Genomic DNA, 18,535 nt, shown 5'->3' on the forward strand with positions numbered 1-18,535 from the left:
AGAGGCCTCACACGCCACTCCTCAAAAGTGGAGCTAGAACAATGGGATCCTGGTTCATGCCTGGGGGTCCCAGATGCTACAGTCCTCTACCTCATAGAGCCTCAGGTGAGCCCCCTCTGCCCCCCACTTCCCCTGCCCCATGGAAGCCTAGGGGAGTCCCGTGCCCCCTGTGTCCCCTGCCCCATGGAACCCAAGAGAAGTCCCCCATGACTCCCACTTTTCCTGACCCATGGAGCATCAGGGGAGTGCTTCATGCCCCCCTCTTCCTGCTCATGGAAACCCTGATAACTCTCCCTTTCCCCCCCACTGCCTGCTGTCCCATGGAGCCCCAGGGGGCTCCCCCTGCCTCCTCTACTGTTGGTAGCCCAGCAGGGATTAGGGGATGTGGGTCGAGGGGCTCTGGGTTTGTGCCCAGGCTTGGGGGCGCTGATGCTGTGGGGTCCTGTGCAGGTGCCAGGACAGATGCCCAGGGCTGGACTCCTGCTGCTGCCCCTTCTCCTCTGCTTCAGGCCAGAGACCTCTGGGAGCATCGACCCGGATGCGCTCAGAGTGATCGTGGATTATGTGAACTGGTGAGTGACCAGCCTGGGGTTTGTCTCTGTCCTTCCCTGCCCCTGTACCCAGCTGCGAAGAGCAACAGAGAATGTCCCTGGTTGTATCCCACCGGCTTGTAGGGACGCCCGGCAAGGTCAGGGGGGCCCCACTCTACTCGGCTCTGCTGAGACACCTCCTGAGAGCAGGGGGCTGCTATTGTGCCAGGCACTAGAGACACCTAACCGAGGGCAGAGAGCACCCAGCATGCCAGGGATGCACTGACCCCTGCATTAGATTACGCAACATCTTGATTCTGCAGGTGCAGGGAGAGATGGGGCCCAGAGGAGGAGGGGTATTTTCGGTTCCTATTCCCCTTTGTCTCCCTTTTCCTTGGCATGTCCTGGCTCAGTCCCAGGAGCCTGGTGCCCCTGACCCCTCTGTGTCCTGCCCTCTTTCAGTAACGGTGGAGTCAACAGTCAGTACGCCTTCACCGCCACGCTGCCCCATGGCACCAGCAGCAAGCCCCAGAATGTGTCCACCTGTCTGCCCACGACCCAGCTAGCAGACATGAGAGAGACGATTCGCCCGTCCGGTGCCCTATACCACCCGCCCAGCGGGAACATCATGGCCGCCCGGACAATTGAAGTGATTATACCTAATGGGAAATATACGGAGCACAGCGAGTGGCATCTGCTCTCTGGCCCAAACAGCCTTGTGGCCCAGCTCACGGCCAGGACCTATGGCCAGGACAGCTGCCTGATCTTATTCACCTTGAACACTATGGAGCTGTTCTGAGTTTGTACAGCACCTAACACAATGGGGCATTGGTCCACTCATAGGGCTCCCAGGTGCTGCCGTAAAACACCTAATAAATAATGTACAGCACCTAGCACTATGAGGTGCTTGTCCATGCCTGGGGCTCCTAAGCACTACTAGAAAATTAAGAATAAATAATAGAGCTGCACCAAAAATTCTGGCAGAGCAATTTTCCATGGCTGGCGGGGGAGTTATGCTGAAGGCTGGGAGGTAGCTGAATACTGTAGATCTAAGGAGATGACCTGCCCCAGGTCAGATATTTTGCACTCTCCTCCTCAGAGACAAACAGGTAACAACAAATGGGTCCAGTACACCACAGGATTCTGCAAGACGGGAGTGCTGGGGGCTTTAGCAATTAGGTTGCCATGCAATGGCTAAGCCGTTAGACCGCATTTACATACAGGAATTAAGAAATAAGTGCTGCGAATCAGGGTTAAGGATCAAATACGGTTCATAGCCATGCTGTTACCACAAGGAAGGGTATAAAATACCACCCCCACTTCCCATTTCTTTGGCTTCGTTGGGTCCCCGAGACAGTGTAAACGGAATCAGGACCTCCCTTCTGGTTCACACCGCTTTCTTCCCCCTCCATCTCTGCTTCCAGTGGTCCCCGTAAGCTGTAAGTATGCGCAATGCAGGACGGGAAGTATGAGCCATGCCAGAACCTACTTTACTGTGCTTATTCTAATCGTTCTGTGTATTGATCCTTGCCCAGGATATTGTGTGTATTAAATACCGTTTCTGGGTGTGTTTCACCAGCTGCCATCTTCTCAGTTAACTGTAAAGTAGCTGCCTAGGAAAAGAACCTGTCATCTGTGATAGGGGCAGGTCACCCCCCAATACACAACCTGTATAATTACTGTTCAGGCTGTCAGAGGCAGAGATTAAGAGAGAGTTCGCCTGGCCTGTGCTGCCTTGAACCATGCGACTGTCGAAACCATCTTGGCTCTGTCTCTGTCTCTGTCTCTTTTCCCTGAGTTCCCGGTGTGTGTGTGTCTCTCTGCAAAGGCCAGTTCTTCACCCAGCCAGCTGGCACCTTTCCCCTCGGTTCTCCAACTGGGGTCTTTGCCTGGCTTCCCTGCAGAGAGGTGGGAAAATCCCCTTCCTCTTGCTTCTTGGTCACTAGCCTGTTGTCTTTCTAGCTTCTTCATTGATCTGGGTCGGTTTCAGCAAGGCCTTTACTGACCCATTGGTTCCACCCCAGACAGCAGTATGACCTGACACCCCATGTCTCTCGCTCTGCCCTAAGAACTGTTGAAACTTGGTGCAGAGCAAGGCAAATCCCAGAGGGAAAATGAGGCACACTTACGCATATTATCAAAATTCCCTCTCCGATAGAGTGGGGCCAATTGACACCAGCGGGGGACCTGGGCCCATTGACTGCAATTCAGAGATCCTGCTTTATGCCAGCTGGGGGGTCTGGCCCCACATTTCCTTGATGGGGACATGTCTTTGTCTGGGCACTGACTGCAGAGGCCCCATGAAGTTTCCTCGGGGTTTCCAAAATGAGGTGTTGGTCCATGACTGGAGCTCCCAGATGCTACCATAAAATTAATACTAAATGATAGAGCTGCTCAAAAAATGTCTCCTAGCGCAGTTTTGAATTGGAAAATGCAGTCTCGTTGGACTGGAAACTGGGATTGTGTCGATTTGGATGAAGTTTTGCGTCGTTTCCTTTTTCCTTCCAAAAATACTTTTTCTTTCCCAATTTATTTTCCAGTCTATTCTATTATGAAGACATTCACTATGATGCTGTATGATTATACTTATATATTAAGTTCTAAGTTACACAGAAAACAAAACATTCCCAACTGGAACAACACAATTCGATGTTACTAAACCCGAACGTTCCGACTGACCCAAAAGAAATTTTATTTTGGAAACTTTCATGTTGCCGGAAATTTCAAAATTATCCCAATTTGGAACAAAACCACATTTTGAAATCACAGAATTTCTTGCAAAAGAGACATTTTCCTTTCCGTAGGGCTCTGAGAAATAGCAAACCAGCTACTAATCCATTGCACCACTCGCAAGAAGCAGCTGTCATCTAGTGTCCATACACGGTATTGCAGGTGACACTGCATCCCGCTGTTTGCAGTCAACACAAACTTTTGGCATGGGCAGCATGGAAAACCAGCTCTTGTTGCCCAGGAGGAAATGCACCCCTGATAGACTGTGGGGTGCCACCCTGCCCTGGTGCTAACTGCAGACAAAGGCTGTAAATCAAGGCATGGTTTACCCCATCACCCCTGGGGGAAATAGAGGGACGCTCTGATTACAGCTTGCTTTCCATCCAGAGCGCCAACTGCGTGTCTCCTTCCATGCACGCCCCGTGTGCTCTGCTGGGGGCTGTTCTCAAATGCCTGCTCAGCACAGGGTCTACTGGCCGACTGCAGAACAGTGGCTGTCTGAGAGACACGTCGGTCCTTGGCACTACGCTGCTCCATGCTCGGAGCTCTCGCAGCTTGAGGGAGTCCCTTTCACATCCCCACCTCGCTACCGTCCATCCCTGGATCTAACAACCCCGCTCCTCCACCCCAATGCCCACCATGAGTGGCGGCCTCGATTTTCCAAAAGTAATTAGCCAATTTGGTTACCTGCCCTGGAGTGGCTTTGTGCAGATCACGCTGTGTCTAGACGTGGGTTTGGGGGCGCGGGGGGGAGAGGGGGAGGGGTGATGCCAATGCGTTAACACGGCACCTTCCCATCGTAGAAGTCCAGCAGTAGAGTGGGGGCTATTGAGTTGATTGCACCCAATGCAGCACGTATGATTACCTGCGGTGTAGGTGTGCATTCAGTGCAAGGTGCTCCTGGCCCTCAGGACCATGTACAGGCTTTGGAGACCAGAGTGGCTGAACTGGAGGACCTAAGGGAGACAGAGAGGTCCATAGATGAGACTTTCCAGGACACAGTAGACTGGTCCCAACCCCCGTCTGACAGCCTCTGTGCTGTTGAGGAGGATGAAAGTCTCAGGGAAGCAGAACCAGGGCCGAATTAACTCGTTGTGTGCCTGGCTCCAAACATAATTGTAGGCCCCTCTGGGGGCAATGGAACATGGCACAGGGGGTTCGGTCCTTGGAGCCAGGGGCTGGCCAGGGGCAATGGGGCATGGCATGGCGCAGGCTGCCCCTCTTCGCCCAGTGCACTGTTTAGAAACCAGCAGTCGCCAGACACACACTGGCCCACCGAGCCCTGTGCCCTCAATGTGCCCCTTCCCTGTGGGGGTGGGTCCATGCCAAGCCACACAGCCCCCCCCCCCGCACCCTCTGGACCTGCTATGCCCAGCACCCCCGCCCCCAAATGCACAGTGCCATGAACACCACCACACCTGCCCAATGGCCCCACGCCCTAAGCCCCACCATAACTGTCCAGTAGCCCTCCACGCCCCACTGCCCAGCATCCCAACATACACAGATCTCCCCCACCCCCACTGCCCAGTACCCTTCCCCACAGCCCCACCACCACAACTACACAGTGCCTCACACAGACCCCCCACTGCCTCCCACCCCAAAATACACAAACCTTCGCCACTGCCCAGTGCCTCCCACCCCTTCACATCCCAGCATCCACCCCCAGACCCACTCCCCCATGCCCTGCCTTCAGGCTCTGCTGAGCCAGCACAGAGCAGGATCCCCCCTCCCAGCACAGTGCTAGGGGGCAGGACAGCTGGAGCTAGGGAGCACAGAGTGGCCCTGTCCCCCAGGACCCCACCTAGCCCTACCTGCTTGGCGTTGCTGCTGTCTGTGGTGGAGGAGGCATTTCCTTGCATGGGCACGGGGTGTGGGAGGCAGCGTCCAACTTGGACAAATTGGAGGATTGGGCCAAAAGAAATCTGATGAGGTTCAACAAGGACACATGCAGAGTCCTGCACTTAGGACAGAAGAATCCCACGAACCACTACAGGCTGGGGACCGACTGGCTAGGCGGCAGTTCTGCAGAAAAGGACCTGGGGATTACAGGACACGAGAAGCTGGATATGAGTCAACAGTGTGCCCTTGTTGCGAAGAAGACTAACAGCCTATTGGGCTGCATTAGTAGGAGCATTGCCAGCAGATCAAGGGACGTGATCATTCCCTTCTATTCGGCACTAGTGAGGCCACATGTGAAATATTGCATCCAGTTTTGGGCCCCCCACTACAAGAAGGATGTGGACAAATTGGAGAGAGGCCAGCGGAGGGCAAAGAAAATGATTAGGGGGCTGGAACACATGACTTATGAGGAGAGGCTGAGGGAACTGGGATTGTTTAGTCTGCGGAAGATAAGAATGAGGGGGGATTTGATAGCTGCTTTCAACTACCTGAAAGGGGGGTTCCAAAGAGGATGGCTCTAGACTGTTCTCAGTGGTAGCTGATGACAGAACAAGGAGTAATGGTCTCAAGTTGTAGTGGGAGAGGTTTAGGTTGGATATTAGGAAAAACATTTTCACTCGGAGGGTGGTGAAGCACTGGAATGGGTTACCTAGGGAGGTGGTGGAATCTCCATCTGTCATAAACACACAGCTAAGGGTACCATAAAATCCCTCCTTTACCTGAAAAGGGTTAAGAAGCTCAGATAACCTGGTTGGCACCTGACCAAAAGGACCAATAAGGGGAGAAGATACTTTCAAATCTGTGGGAGAAGGTTTTTGTTTTGTGTTTCTGTGTTCTCTCCGGAGTCAAAGAGAGAGACCAAGCAAGTAATCTAGCTCCTGCTGAATGATACAGCTAAACTTACAGAAATAGGAAGTAATAGCAAGGAAATGCGTTAGATTATCTTTTGTTTTAGCTTGTGAATTTTCCCTGTGCTAAGAGAGAGGTTTATCCCCCTTTTTTTTTGTAACTTTGAAGTTTTGCCTAGAGGGGAATCCTCTATGTTTTGAATCTGATTACCCTGTAAAGTTACCTTCCATCCTGATTTTACAGAGGTGCTTCTTTTACTTTTTTTCTTTATAATAAAGTTCTGTTTTAAAGAATCTGATTGGGGTTTATAGGGTCCTAAAAACCCAAGGGTCTGGTCTGTGCTCACCTGCTTTACCTATTTGGGTGGTAGATTGTTCTCAAGCTTCCCCAGGAAAGGTGGTGAAGGGGCTTGGGGGGATATTTTAGGGAAACAGAAACTCCATGTGGTCCTTTTCCTGAATCTTTGTCTAACTCACTTGGTGGTGGCAGCAATACCCATCCAAGGACAAGGAAGGATTTGTGCCTTGGGGAAGTTTTTAACCTAAGCTGGTAGAAATAAGCTTAGGGGATTCATAGATTCATAGATATTAAGGTCAGAAGGGACCATTATGATCATCTAGTCTGACCTCCTGCACAATGCAGGCCACAGAATCTCACACACCCACTCCTGCGATAAACCTCTCACCTATGTCTGAGCTATTGAAGTCCTCAAATCATGGTTTAAAGACTTCAAGGAGCAGAGAATCCTCCAGCAAGCGACCCATGCCCCGTGCTACAGAGGAAGGCAAAAAACCCCCAGGGCCTCTTCCATTCTGCCCTGGAGGAAAATTCCTTCCCCACCCCAAATATGGCGATCAGCTGAACCCTGAGCATATGGGCAAGATTCACCAGCCAGATACCCAGGAAAGAATTCTCTTTAGTAACTCAGATCCCACCCCACCTAACATCCCATCACAGGCCATTGGGCCTTGTCAAGGTTCCTTCCCCACTCTGAACTCTAGGGTACAGATGTGGGGACCTGCATGAAAACCTCCTAAGCTTACTTTTACCAGCTTAGGTTAAAACTTCCCCAAGGTACAAACTATTTTACCTGTTGCCCTTGGACTTTTGCTGCCACCACCAAACGTCTAACTGGGTTTATTATTGGGAAAGAGCCGTTTGGAAACGTCTTTCTCCCCAAAATCCTCCCCAAAACCTTGCACCCCACTTCCTGGGGAAGGTTTGATAAAAATCCTCACCAATTTGCATAGGTGACCACAGACCCAAACCCTTGGATCTTAAGAACAATGAAAAAACATTCAGTTTCTTAAAAGAAGTTTAATAGAAGTAAAAAGAATCACCTCTGTAAAATCAGGATGGTAAATACCTTACAGGGTAATTAGATTCAAAACACAGAGAATCCCTCTAGACAAAACCTTAAGTTACAAAAAGACATAAAAACAGGAATATCCATTCCTTTCAGCACAGCTTATTTTCTCAGCCATTTAAACAGACAGAATCTAACGCATATCCAGCTAGATTACTTACTAAGTTCTAAGACTCCATTCCTGTTCTGTCCCTGGCAAAAGCATCACACAGACAGAGAGAAAGATTTTGTCTTTCCCCCCCAGCAGCTTTTGAAAGTATCTTTTTTCCTCATTGGTCATTTTGGTCAGGTGCCAGCGAGGTTATCCTAGCTTCTTAACCCTTTACAGGTGAAAGGATTTTTCCTCTGGCCAGGAGGGATTTTAAAGGTGTTTACCCTTCCCTTTATATTTATGACAGGCCTATTTACCATGAATATTTAAAGATCAATTAATTGCCAAAATCATGTTATCCCATCATACCATCTCCTCCATAAACTTGTCGAGTTTAATCTTGAAGCCAGATAGGTCTTTTGCCCCTACTATCTGGCTTCAAGATTAAACTTGATAAAGTTTTGTGATCTTTCATGCGGGTCCCCACATCTGTACCCCAGAGTTCAGAGTGGGGAGGGAACCCGGACATCATCCTTAGAGGTTTTTAAGGCCCAGCTTGACAGAGCCCTGGCTGAGATGATTTAGTTGGGGTTGGTCTTGCTTTGAGCAGGGGGTTGGACTAGATGACCTCCTGAGGTCTCTTCCTACCCTAGTCTTCTATGGGTACGTCTACAGTATGAAATTATTCTGAAATTATTCTATTTGAATTTTCGGAAGTGATTTTATACATTCGGTCTTGTGTGTCCCCACTAAAGCGCATGAATTCGGTGGAGTGCATCCACAGTACCGAGGCTAGCATTGAATGTTGGAGCAGTGCACTGTGGGTAGCTATCCCACAGTTCCTGCAGTCCCCGCCATCCATTGGAATTCTGGGTTAAGCTCCCAGTGCGTGATGGGACAAAAACATTCTCGCGGGTATTTCTGGGTGTGTCTCGTCAGTCGCTCCTCCCTTCGTGAAAGCTACGGCAGACAATGGTTTCGCGCCTTTTTGGCGTGCAGACGCCACACTGCTTTCAGCAGACGGTGCTCCGCTTCTCTCTTGGTACTATGAATCCACCTCGCATTTCCTCTTGTCTTTCTGTGTAATCTCTATAATATCTACTGGTTTCAGAGTAACAGCCGTGTTAGTCTGTATTCGCAAAAAGAAAAGGAGGACTTGTGGCACCTTAGAGACTAACCAATTTATTTGAGCATGAGCTTTCGTGAGCTACAGCTCACTTCATCGGATGCATACTGTGGAAATCGCAGAAGACATTATATACACAGATACCATGAAACAATACCTCCTCCCACCCCACTCTCCTGCTGGTAATAGCTTATCTAAAGTGATCATCAAGTTGGGCCATTTCCAGCACAAATCCAGGTTTTCTCACCCTCCGCCCTCCCACAAACAAACTCACTCTCTTGCTGGTAATAGCCCATCCAAAGTGACCACTGTCTTCACAATGCGTATGATAATCAAGGTGGGCCATTTCCTGCAGAAATCCAGGTTCTCTCACCCCCTCACCCCCCTCCAAAAACCACACACACAAACTCACTCTCCTGCTGGTAATAGCCTATCCAAAGTGACCACTCTCCTTACAACCTGCATGAAAATCAAAGTGGGCCATTTCCAGCACAAATCCAGGTTTTCTCACTCCCCCACCCCCATACTCACACAAACTCACTCTCCTGCTGGTAATAGCTCATCCGAAGTGACCACTCCCCCTACAATGTGCATGATAATCAAGGTGGGCCATTTCCAGCACAAATCCAGGTTTTCTCACCCCCCCCCCAACAAACTCACTCTCCTCTTCCACTGCCACTCTGCTCTCCTATGTTTTGCGCCCTTTTTCCAGGATTACCCTTGCAGGCACCATAGCGCGGCAAGCATGGAGCCCGCTCAGATCTCCGCTGCAGTCTTGACCATTGTAAATACCTCGCGCATTATCCAGCAGTATGTGCAGTACCTGCAAAACCGGGCGAGGAAGCGACAACAGTGCGATTACGATAGTGATGAGGACATGGACACAGATGTTCCTAGAAGCATGGCATGTGGCGATTGGGAGATCATGGTGGTATTGGGCCAGGTTCATGCTGTGGAATGCCAATTCTGGGCCTGGGAAACAAGCACAGGGTGGTGGGACCTCATAGTGTTGCAGGTATGGGATGATTCCCAGTGGCTGCAAAACTTTCATATGCGTAGGGCCACTTTCATGGAACTTTGTGACTTGCTGTCCTCTGCCCTGAAGTGCAAAGACACCAAAATGAGAGCAGCCCTCACAGTTGAGAAGTGAGTGGCCATAGCCCTGTGGAAGCTTGCAATGCCCGGTCAGTCAGGAATCAGTTTGGAGTGGGCAAATCTACTGTGGGGGCTGCTGTGCTGCAAGTAGCCAATGCAATCATTGACCAGCTGCTATCAAGGGTAGTGACTTTGGGAAATGTGCAGACCATCATGGATGGCTTTAATGCCCTGGGGTTCCCTAACTGTGGCGGGGCAATAGACGGAACGCATATCCCTATCTTGGCCCTGGAACCCCAGGATGGCCAGTACGTAAACCGCATGGGGTGCTTTTCCATGGTGCTGCAAACACTGGTGGATCACAAGGGACATTTCACTGACATCAATGTGGGATCGCCGGGAAAGGTGCATGACACTCGCATCTTCAGGAACTCTGGTCTGTTTGAACAGCTGCAGGAAGGGACTTACTTCCCAGACCAGAAAATAACCATTGGGGATGTTGAAATGCCTATAGTTATCCTCAGGAACCCAGCCTACACCTTAATGCCATGGCTCATGAAGCCATACACAGGCACCCTGAACAGTAGTAAGGAGCAGTTCAACTATAGGCTGAGCCAGTGCAGAATGGTGGTAGAATGTGCGTTTGGATGTTTGAAAGCGCGCTAGCGCAGTTTACTGACTCGGTTAGATCTCAGCACAACCAATATTCCAATTGTAATTGCTGCTTGTTGTGTGCTCCACAATATCTGTGAGAGTAGGGGGGAGACGTTTATGGCAGAGTGGGAGGTTGAGGCAACTCGCCTGGTGGTCAATTTCGCACAGCCAGACAACAGGGAGATTAGAAGAGCGCAGCAGGGTGTGCTGTGCATCAGAGAAGCTTTGAAAGCCAGTTTCATTACTGGCCAGGGTACAGTGTGACAGTTGTGTGTGTTTCTCTTGAAGTTAGCCTCTCCCTATATATATGAAAGGAAATAAAGTCACAATTGTTTAAAATCCGTTCTTTATTATTTGTTGCACAACACATTGAGAGAAATCAGAAGCTAGACGGAAGGGTGGGGGGTACTGGGGAAGGAGGGTGGAGGAGGAGGGAAGGACAAGTCCAGAAACCAAATCAAAATTTCGGATGTGCCTGCTTTCTGCTGCTTGTGCAATCCTCTGGGGTTGAGTGTGTGGGTCCCCGTAGCTGCCCCCCCGCCCTATGTTCTTGGGCGTCTGGGTGAGGAGGCTATGGAACTTGGGGAGGAGGGAGGGCGGTTATACAGGGGCTGCAGCAGCAGTCTGTGGTCTTGCTGCCTTTCCCGCATTAGATCCACCGTACAGCGGAGCATGTCAGTTTGCTCCCCCATGAGCTTGACCATAGCATCCTGCCTGCTCTCATCGCGCGCATCCCTCCTCTCTTCGTATTCGTGTAACGCTTTACGGGACTCCGCAGTTGTTTGCCTCCACACATTCAGCTGGGCCCTATCAGTGTGGGAGGACTGCATGACCTCAGCAAACATCGCCCCGAGTTCGTTTTTTCCGCCTTCTAATCTGGACCAGCCTCTGGGACAGAGTAGATAGGGGCCGCATTGAAACATTTGCACCTGCCGGAGGAGAAAAAGGGAGGGTAGTATTTTAAAAGATACATTTTAGAGAACAAAGGGGACACTTTCTCAGTGAAACAGGCAATTCATAGTACACAGCACATGTTCTTTCTGTACAAGGTCGCATTTTGCCTCTTATACTGAAGTGCCTGCCACTTTGGTGCGAGTAAGCCATCACACGTGGCTGGGCAACAGAATTCAGCTTGCAGGCAGCCATGGTAAGCCCTAGGGGCTCGTGGGGTTCTGCTTCTTCCGCATTCATTTCAATGCTTTCAAACTCCGGGGCCCCCTTTCCCATAGCAAACAATGCCTGGTGGGTTTGCAATATAAAAGGAGGGCCTGTAGGCTCTCTGGGATGATCGCTTCACAACCTCCCCCTCCCACAGCCACCGTGTGGCTTTGATGAGGCTCTGAGCAGGGATGAGCCCTTTAAACTAAACACGAAAAGCCCAGCGCGGCTGGGTTTCCCCCCATCCCCCACCGCATGGCTCCGATCAGGCTCTCACTCACCAGAAGTGCCTTCTCCAGGGTCATGGTCCGGTAGTTCGCATTGAGAGTGTGGGGAGGCTATTGGGTCCAGCGTTAAGAATAGTTCCTGGCTAGCAGGGAAAACAGATTCCCCACTTGCCACCTGTGCACTGTCCTCCTCCTTTTCATCCTCCAATAATTCATCCTCCTCTCTCCGTGCAACTCCCCTCCTGCAGGTGTCCACGGACAGTGGTGGGTTAGTGGTGGCATCACCCCCCCATAATTTTCTGTGGGTCATCCTTCAGGATAGGTTGTAGATCCTTGATGATGCGCTGGAGAGGTTTTAGTTGGAGAGGTTTAGTCACAGAACGCCACTAGCCATCACTCTCAGCCCCCAACTAAAACCTCTCCAGCGCATCATCAAGGATCTACAACCTATCCTGAAGGACGACCCATCACTCTCACAGATCTTGGGAGACAGGCCAGTCCTTGCTTACAGACAGCCCCCCAACCTGAAGCAAATACTCACCAGCAACCACACACCACACAACAGAACCACTAACCCAGGAACCTATCCTTGCAACAAAGCCCGTTGCCAACTGTGTCCACATATCTATTCAGGGGACACCATCATAGGGCCTAATCACATCAGCCACACTATCAGAGGCTCATTCATCTGCACATCTACCAATGTGATATATGCCATCATGTGCCAGCAATGCCCCTCTGCCATGTACATTGGCGAAACTGGACAGTCTCTATGTAAAAGAATAAATGGACACAAATCAGACGTCAAGAATTATAACATTCAAAAACCAGTCGGAGAACACTTCAATCTCTTTGGTCACTCGATTACAGACCTAAAAGTTGCAATTCTTCAACAAAAAAACTTCAAAAACAGATTCCAACGAGAGACTGCTGAATTGGAATTAATTTGCAAACAGGATACCATTAAATTAGGCTTGAATAAAGACTGGGAGTGGATGTGTCATTACACAAAGTAAAACTATTTCCCCATATTTATTTTCCCCCCTACTGTTCCTCACACATTCTTGTCAACTGCTGGAAATGGCCCATCTTGATTATCACTACAAAAGGTTTTTTTTCTCTCCTGCTGGTAATAGCTCACCTTAACTGATCACTCTCGCTATAGTGTGTATGGTAACACCCATTGTGTCATGTTCTCTGTGTATATAAAATCTTCCTACTGTATTTTCCACTGCATGCAGCCGATGAAGTGAGCTGTAGCCCATGAAAGCTTGTGCTCAAATAAATTTGTTTGTCTCTAAGGTGCCACAAGTACTCCTGTTCTTTTTGCAGATACAGACTAGCACGGCTGCTACTCTGAAACCTATCAAGTTACATTCCAAAAACTTATCAGAAATAGCATCCTGAAAAACTGGGTCCTGGATTGGGGTACCCTCCGCCACCCCTTTCTCTGTCCCTGAGAGGTCAGCGGTGTGACTGCTCCCCTCCAGGAGGACTGTTACACAGTTCCCTCTCAAAACCTGGCTCATGGGCTGATTGTCTGGGTGCACAGATGCTGACACTCATTCGGTCCTGGGCATCCTCTCCCAAGTGACCAATGAGGAGATATTCCTGTACCCCAGTTTCATCCTCTGGGCCCCCCTCTAAGGCACATTTCTCTGTGCTCCCTAGGAAGAGCTCCATCCCTTTTTCAGCAGCAAAACTCTTCCAGCTCACAGCTGGGACATTTTCCTTAATACTGACAAGATCTCTTCTGCCCCTGCACCTGAGGGCATGTTGCCTTCTGCAGGAAAGGAGCTAGTCTCAGCCCTTTCCATACTTGGAAGCACATTGCTTCCCTGTGTGACAGATTCACAGGGATCCTCACCCACCTCATGCCAATATCCCGCTTATGATTCCTAAATTTAACCCTACATATTTCAGGGGTAATCTGAAACTTCTGAAAAAGAGTGTTTTTGAATTTATAATAGTCTAAAGCATCCTCAATAGGCATTTCATTGAATACATTCAGAGCTTTACCAGTTAAATTTGCAGTCAGGGTAGGCACTCTCTTGGCATCAGGGATTTCATGCACTGCATACAGCCTTTGAACAGTGGTCAGATATTCAGCAATATTGTCTTTTATTGTATGCAGGACATAAATGGATCCAATTGTGGATTTTTGGAGTGATGGGAATTGCTGGGGTCAGTGGGTTCCAATTTTGGTCTCTAGCAGGTCCAGTTGGTTCTCTCTCTCTTTCTTCCCACTCTCTTTCTCCTTCTTCCCGCTTTCTTCCTCCTGCTTCTCCTTTATCTCCAGTTCTTTCAGTTCCAATAGTCTCTGATGCTCTCTCTCTCTTTTTCTGCAGTCTAAAAAGCTCCAATTTCACAATCGCTTCACTGCTTTCCCTCATTTTCCTGCTTTTCTGTCCCTAATTCTCTTTCCCAAAATAAGCAAACAGAAAGTAACAAACCGGTAGCCTCCTCCTGACTGTCCTTAGCCACCCCACTTAAAGCCTCACTTAAAATCTTTACACCATGTATGAAGTGCAAACCTTGCTCGTGTACAACAAGCTGTGTATTTCACCCTGATCACTGTGACAGGATCCCCAGGGGGCAGCCTGGGACTGTGGGACCACTGTGCCCCCTTAACTCGCTCCAGCCTGGGCTGTCTCTCACAGTGTCTTGCTAGTGACAAGCAGCAAACCCCTCCAGGTGCTGTGATCACTCAGCACAACAGCATGTGGAGCCCCACACCCAGCTAGAGTGCATGAAAGCTCCCAGAGGCACTCATGAATCACACAGAGAAAGGCCCCAGACGAATCCCCTAGCTCCCAGCACTGTATCCCAGGAATATACTGTCTTGAGCAGTGCAAGTTTATTGATTGGTTCACCACTTCATCAATGGAAAGTGGATATACACCAGCCCTTCGCAAACCTGAGCAGATTTACCAGACACTTAAGGCAAACTCACTGGTAAGATAAACAGTTAAACACATTCATTGACTACAAAAGATAGATTTTAAATGATTATAAGTGACAGGCAAAAATTTAGAGTAAGTTACCAAAATAAAATAAAGTAAAATATAAGCATGCAGTCTAAACTTTCAACCGTATTAGACTGGGCAACATCTAGATTAAGCAGTTTTTCTCACCCCACTGGATATTGAAGTTATAGGGCTTTCCAAGGGGTGTCACAGAGGTCTGGCCCCACATTTCTTTGGTAGGGACGTGACTTTGCCTTTCCTTACAGTGTCTGGGCATTGACCGCAGAGGTGTCATAAACTTTCCTCAGGGCTGTTTGCGGCATGCCCAGCCCAGGGAGATAACTTACCAAGGTTTGCATTGATCTGGGATCAGGAGGAAGTTCTCAGAGAGCCAATTTTCAAATACCCATCCTGTTCCCTTCCCCCTGGATCTCGGTGTTTGTGGCCAACAGCCCCCTCCCTAAAACCTCTCCCATTGGGTAGGGACAGCAGGAGAGCGGCCCGGCCCTTCCCAGCTGCCTGCAACAGTGCTATAAAAAGCCTGGCTCGGAGCCATCAAACCAGGAGTGAGTATCAACATCTGTCAGCAGAGACACGGACCCTTCACCACTCACCATGGAGCCCCAGGTGAGCCCCCTACCCCCACTTACCCCTGCCCCATGGAGCCCGGAGAGTCTCCCTGCCCCATTGAGCCACAGGGGAGTGCCTCCTGCCCCCCACCTCCCTCCTGCCCATAGAAACCCTGATGACTCCCCCCTGTCCCTCAACTCCTCCTGCATCATGTAGGCCTAGGGAAGTCCCCTCTGCCACCCACCTCCACCCAGCCTCAGGGAGTCCCCTCTGCCACCCATCTATCCTGCCCCATGGCACCTCAACAGAGTCCTCCCTGCTTCCCAATTCCACATATGCCCCAGGGAACCCCACATCCCCCTCTCCTGCCAGTAGCACAGCGGGGGCTAGGAGATGTGGGTCGGGGGGCTCAGGGTTTATGCCCAGGCTTGGGGGCACTGATTCTGTGGGGTCCTGTGCAGGTGCCAGGATGGATGCCCAGGGCTGGACTCCTGCTGCTGCCCCTTCTCCTCTGCTTCGGGACAGAGACCATCGGGAGCATTAAACCGGCTGTGCTCAGAAAAATCGTGGATCATGTGAACAAGTGAGTGACCAGCCTGGGGTTTGTCTCTGTCCTTCCCTGCCCCTGTACCCAGCTGTGAAGAGCAGCAGAGAATGTCCCTGGTTGTATCCCACCGGCTTGTAGGGATGCCCAGCAAGGTCAGAGGGGCCGCACTGTACCTGTCTCTGCCCAGGCACATCCTCAGAGCTGGGGGCTGCTATTGTGCCAGGCACTAGAGACCCTAACCAAGGGCAGAGAGCACCCAGCATGCCAGGGATGCACTGACCCCTGCATTAGATCGCACCCCGTCTTGATTCTAGGGGTGATTCTGGGGGTGCAGGGGGAGATGGAGCCTGGAGGTGGGAGGGGTGATTCTGGGGGTCCAGAGTAAACGGAGCCCAGAGGAGGGAGGGGGTGAACATAAGAATGGCCATACTGGGTCAGACCAAAGGTCCATCTAGCCCAGTATCCTGTCTTCCGACAGTGGCCAATGCCAGGTGCCCCAGAGGGAACGAACAGGACAGGGAATCATCAAGTGATCCATCCCCTGTCGCTCATTCCCAGCTTCTGGCAAACAGAGGCTCGGGACACCATCCCTGCCCATCCTGTCTAATAGCCATTGATGGACCTATCCTCCATGGATGTATCTAATTCTTTTTTTAACCCTGTTATAGTCTTGGCCTTCACAACACCCTCTGGCAAAGAGGTCCAAGGGTTGATTGTGTGAAGAAATACTTCCTTTTTTTTTTAAAGCCTGCTGCCAATTAATTTCATTTGGTAACCCCTGGTTCTTGTGTTATGAGGTGTAAATAATATAATTCTGGGGGATGCAGGGGGAGCTGGCGCCCAGAGCTGGGATGGTTTTTCAGGGCCTATTCCTCATTTTCTCCCTTTTACTTGGAATCTCCTGGCTCAGTCCCAGGAGCCCGGTGCCCCCTGACCCCTCTGTCTCCTGCCCCTCTTTCAGTTACGGTGGAGTTAACAGTCAATACGCCTTCGCTGTCTCGCTGCCCCGTGCCACCTGCAGAAAGCCCAAGAATATAGATAAATATCTGAACAGGACCCAGCTAGGAGAAATGAAAGATATAATTCTCCCGTTTGGGGCCCTGTACAACCCGCCCAGAGGGAACATCGTGGCTGCTCGGCCAAAGGATGTGAATATAACGACTGGGAAATACACAGAGCACAGCGAGTGGCGTCTTCTCTCCGGCCCAAACAGCCTTGTGGACCAGCTCAAAGCCAGGACCTACAGCAATAACGGCTGCCTGATCTTATTCACCTTCAACTCGCCCTGCTCCACCAAGTGTCTGCGCGAGGCCGGGCGCTCCAACATCGTGGGGATGACCAGTGCTGCCTTCTTGGCCATCGACAACAATTACAAGGCCTTCGTGTTCCAGAAGATCTTTCATCATGACTTGGCGTCTAACGTGACCCGCCAGAACCTGCTGGAGGCCTGGCACCAGCTGCACGATGTGCCCCTGCTGCGCTGCGACAACAACGGCTGCCAGGACTGCGCCGCGACGGACCCCCGAAACAACCCCTGCCTGGCTGGGAAGAATGATAACATCATAGAATATCAGGATTGGAAGGGACCTCAGGAGGTCATCAAGTCCAATCCGCTGCTCAAAGCAGGACCAATCCCCAACTAATCATCCCAAGAGGTAGATGATGGAGTGGAGCTGGGAATCGTGCATGGCTCTTTGTGCCACTGGCCTCCCTCACTGCCCATGCGCTTCTGGCTCGCTGAGTGTAACAGAAACACATCCGAACCAAGCACCAAGCTCCAATCTAGAACCCCATTCCAATGTGTGCCCCAATCTAGAACCCCAATCCACGGATGCACTCCAATCCAGAACCCCATTCCTGGGCAGGCACTGATTTAGAACCCCTTCCAGAGTGTGTTCCCATCTAGAACCCCATCTCTGTATGCTGACATCTGCAATCTAGAGCCCCATCGCTGGGAGTGCTCCAATGTAAAACCCCATCACCATCTCTGGTTGTGCTCCAGCCTACAAGCCCATCCCTGGGTGTGCTCCAATCTGTGATCTAGAAGCCTGTCCCACTCCCCAAGTGTGTACCAATCTAGAATTGCCATCCCCCCAGTGCACCTAAAAGCTGTGTTCTAAACCTTCATCCCCCGCAGTGCGTCAAGTGCCAATCGAGAACATGGCCCCTATCCCTGGGTTGTCTTTCAGTTGCAGTCCAGATCCCACATCCACCCATTGAGCTCAGATCTAGAACCCAGCCTCCAACCCTGCATAAGGCCAGGGGGAGGGGGCAGTGGATGGGAGCAGGGCACATTGGGCCCGGTGACTGTATGATGGGGCTGGATCGGGTTGGGGGAGCCCCTTACTCAGATGCTGGTGGTTGGGAGGATTCCTGGGCGTGGACCATAGCCACGGTGGGGCAGTGGGGATCTCGGAGCGCGGGGCTCTGTCAGTGGGGGCTGCTTTGGGGTTGTTCCAGTCTGTAGGTGACGCTTTTTGCTGATTCTCTGATGTGTGATTGCCGCCAATAAAGCTTTTGAGCATCCTGAGGCCTCACATCTCTGTCCAAGCGTCCGGGTCTCCCATCTCCGTCCATGCGTTGGGGTCTCACGTTGTCCCCTGGAGGTGCTGGGTCCCAAGGGCAGCACCTTGTCGCGCCTGGTTCCCAGCTGGCAGGCTGCGTGGAAGCTTGGGTTTTACTGAGTCCAGAACCCCTGAATGTTCCCCTCCCCATCCCTAGAACCCC

The 18,535-nt window shown here is 50.9% G+C and overlaps 1 protein-coding gene across 1 annotated transcript; it reads left to right on the forward strand.

Annotated features, from left to right (window-relative positions):
• The first annotated feature begins 1,878 nt into the window (after positions 1–1,878).
• Positions 1,879–18,308, forward strand: LOC122463616. The gene is made up of 4 exons (XM_043534452.1): positions 1,879–1,969; positions 15,175–15,318; positions 15,723–15,844; positions 16,770–18,308. The coding sequence occupies exons 2-4, from the start codon at positions 15,307–15,309 to the stop codon at positions 17,449–17,451; spliced, it is 816 nt and encodes a 271-aa protein (XP_043390387.1). The 5' UTR covers positions 1,879–1,969; positions 15,175–15,306; the 3' UTR covers positions 17,452–18,308.
• The last annotated feature ends 227 nt before the right edge of the window (positions 18,309–18,535 follow it).

Source organism: Chelonia mydas, chromosome 23, assembly GCF_015237465.2.
Source record: "Chelonia mydas isolate rCheMyd1 chromosome 23, rCheMyd1.pri.v2, whole genome shotgun sequence".
In the NCBI taxonomy this organism is placed as follows: domain Eukaryota; kingdom Metazoa; phylum Chordata; order Testudines; family Cheloniidae; genus Chelonia; species Chelonia mydas.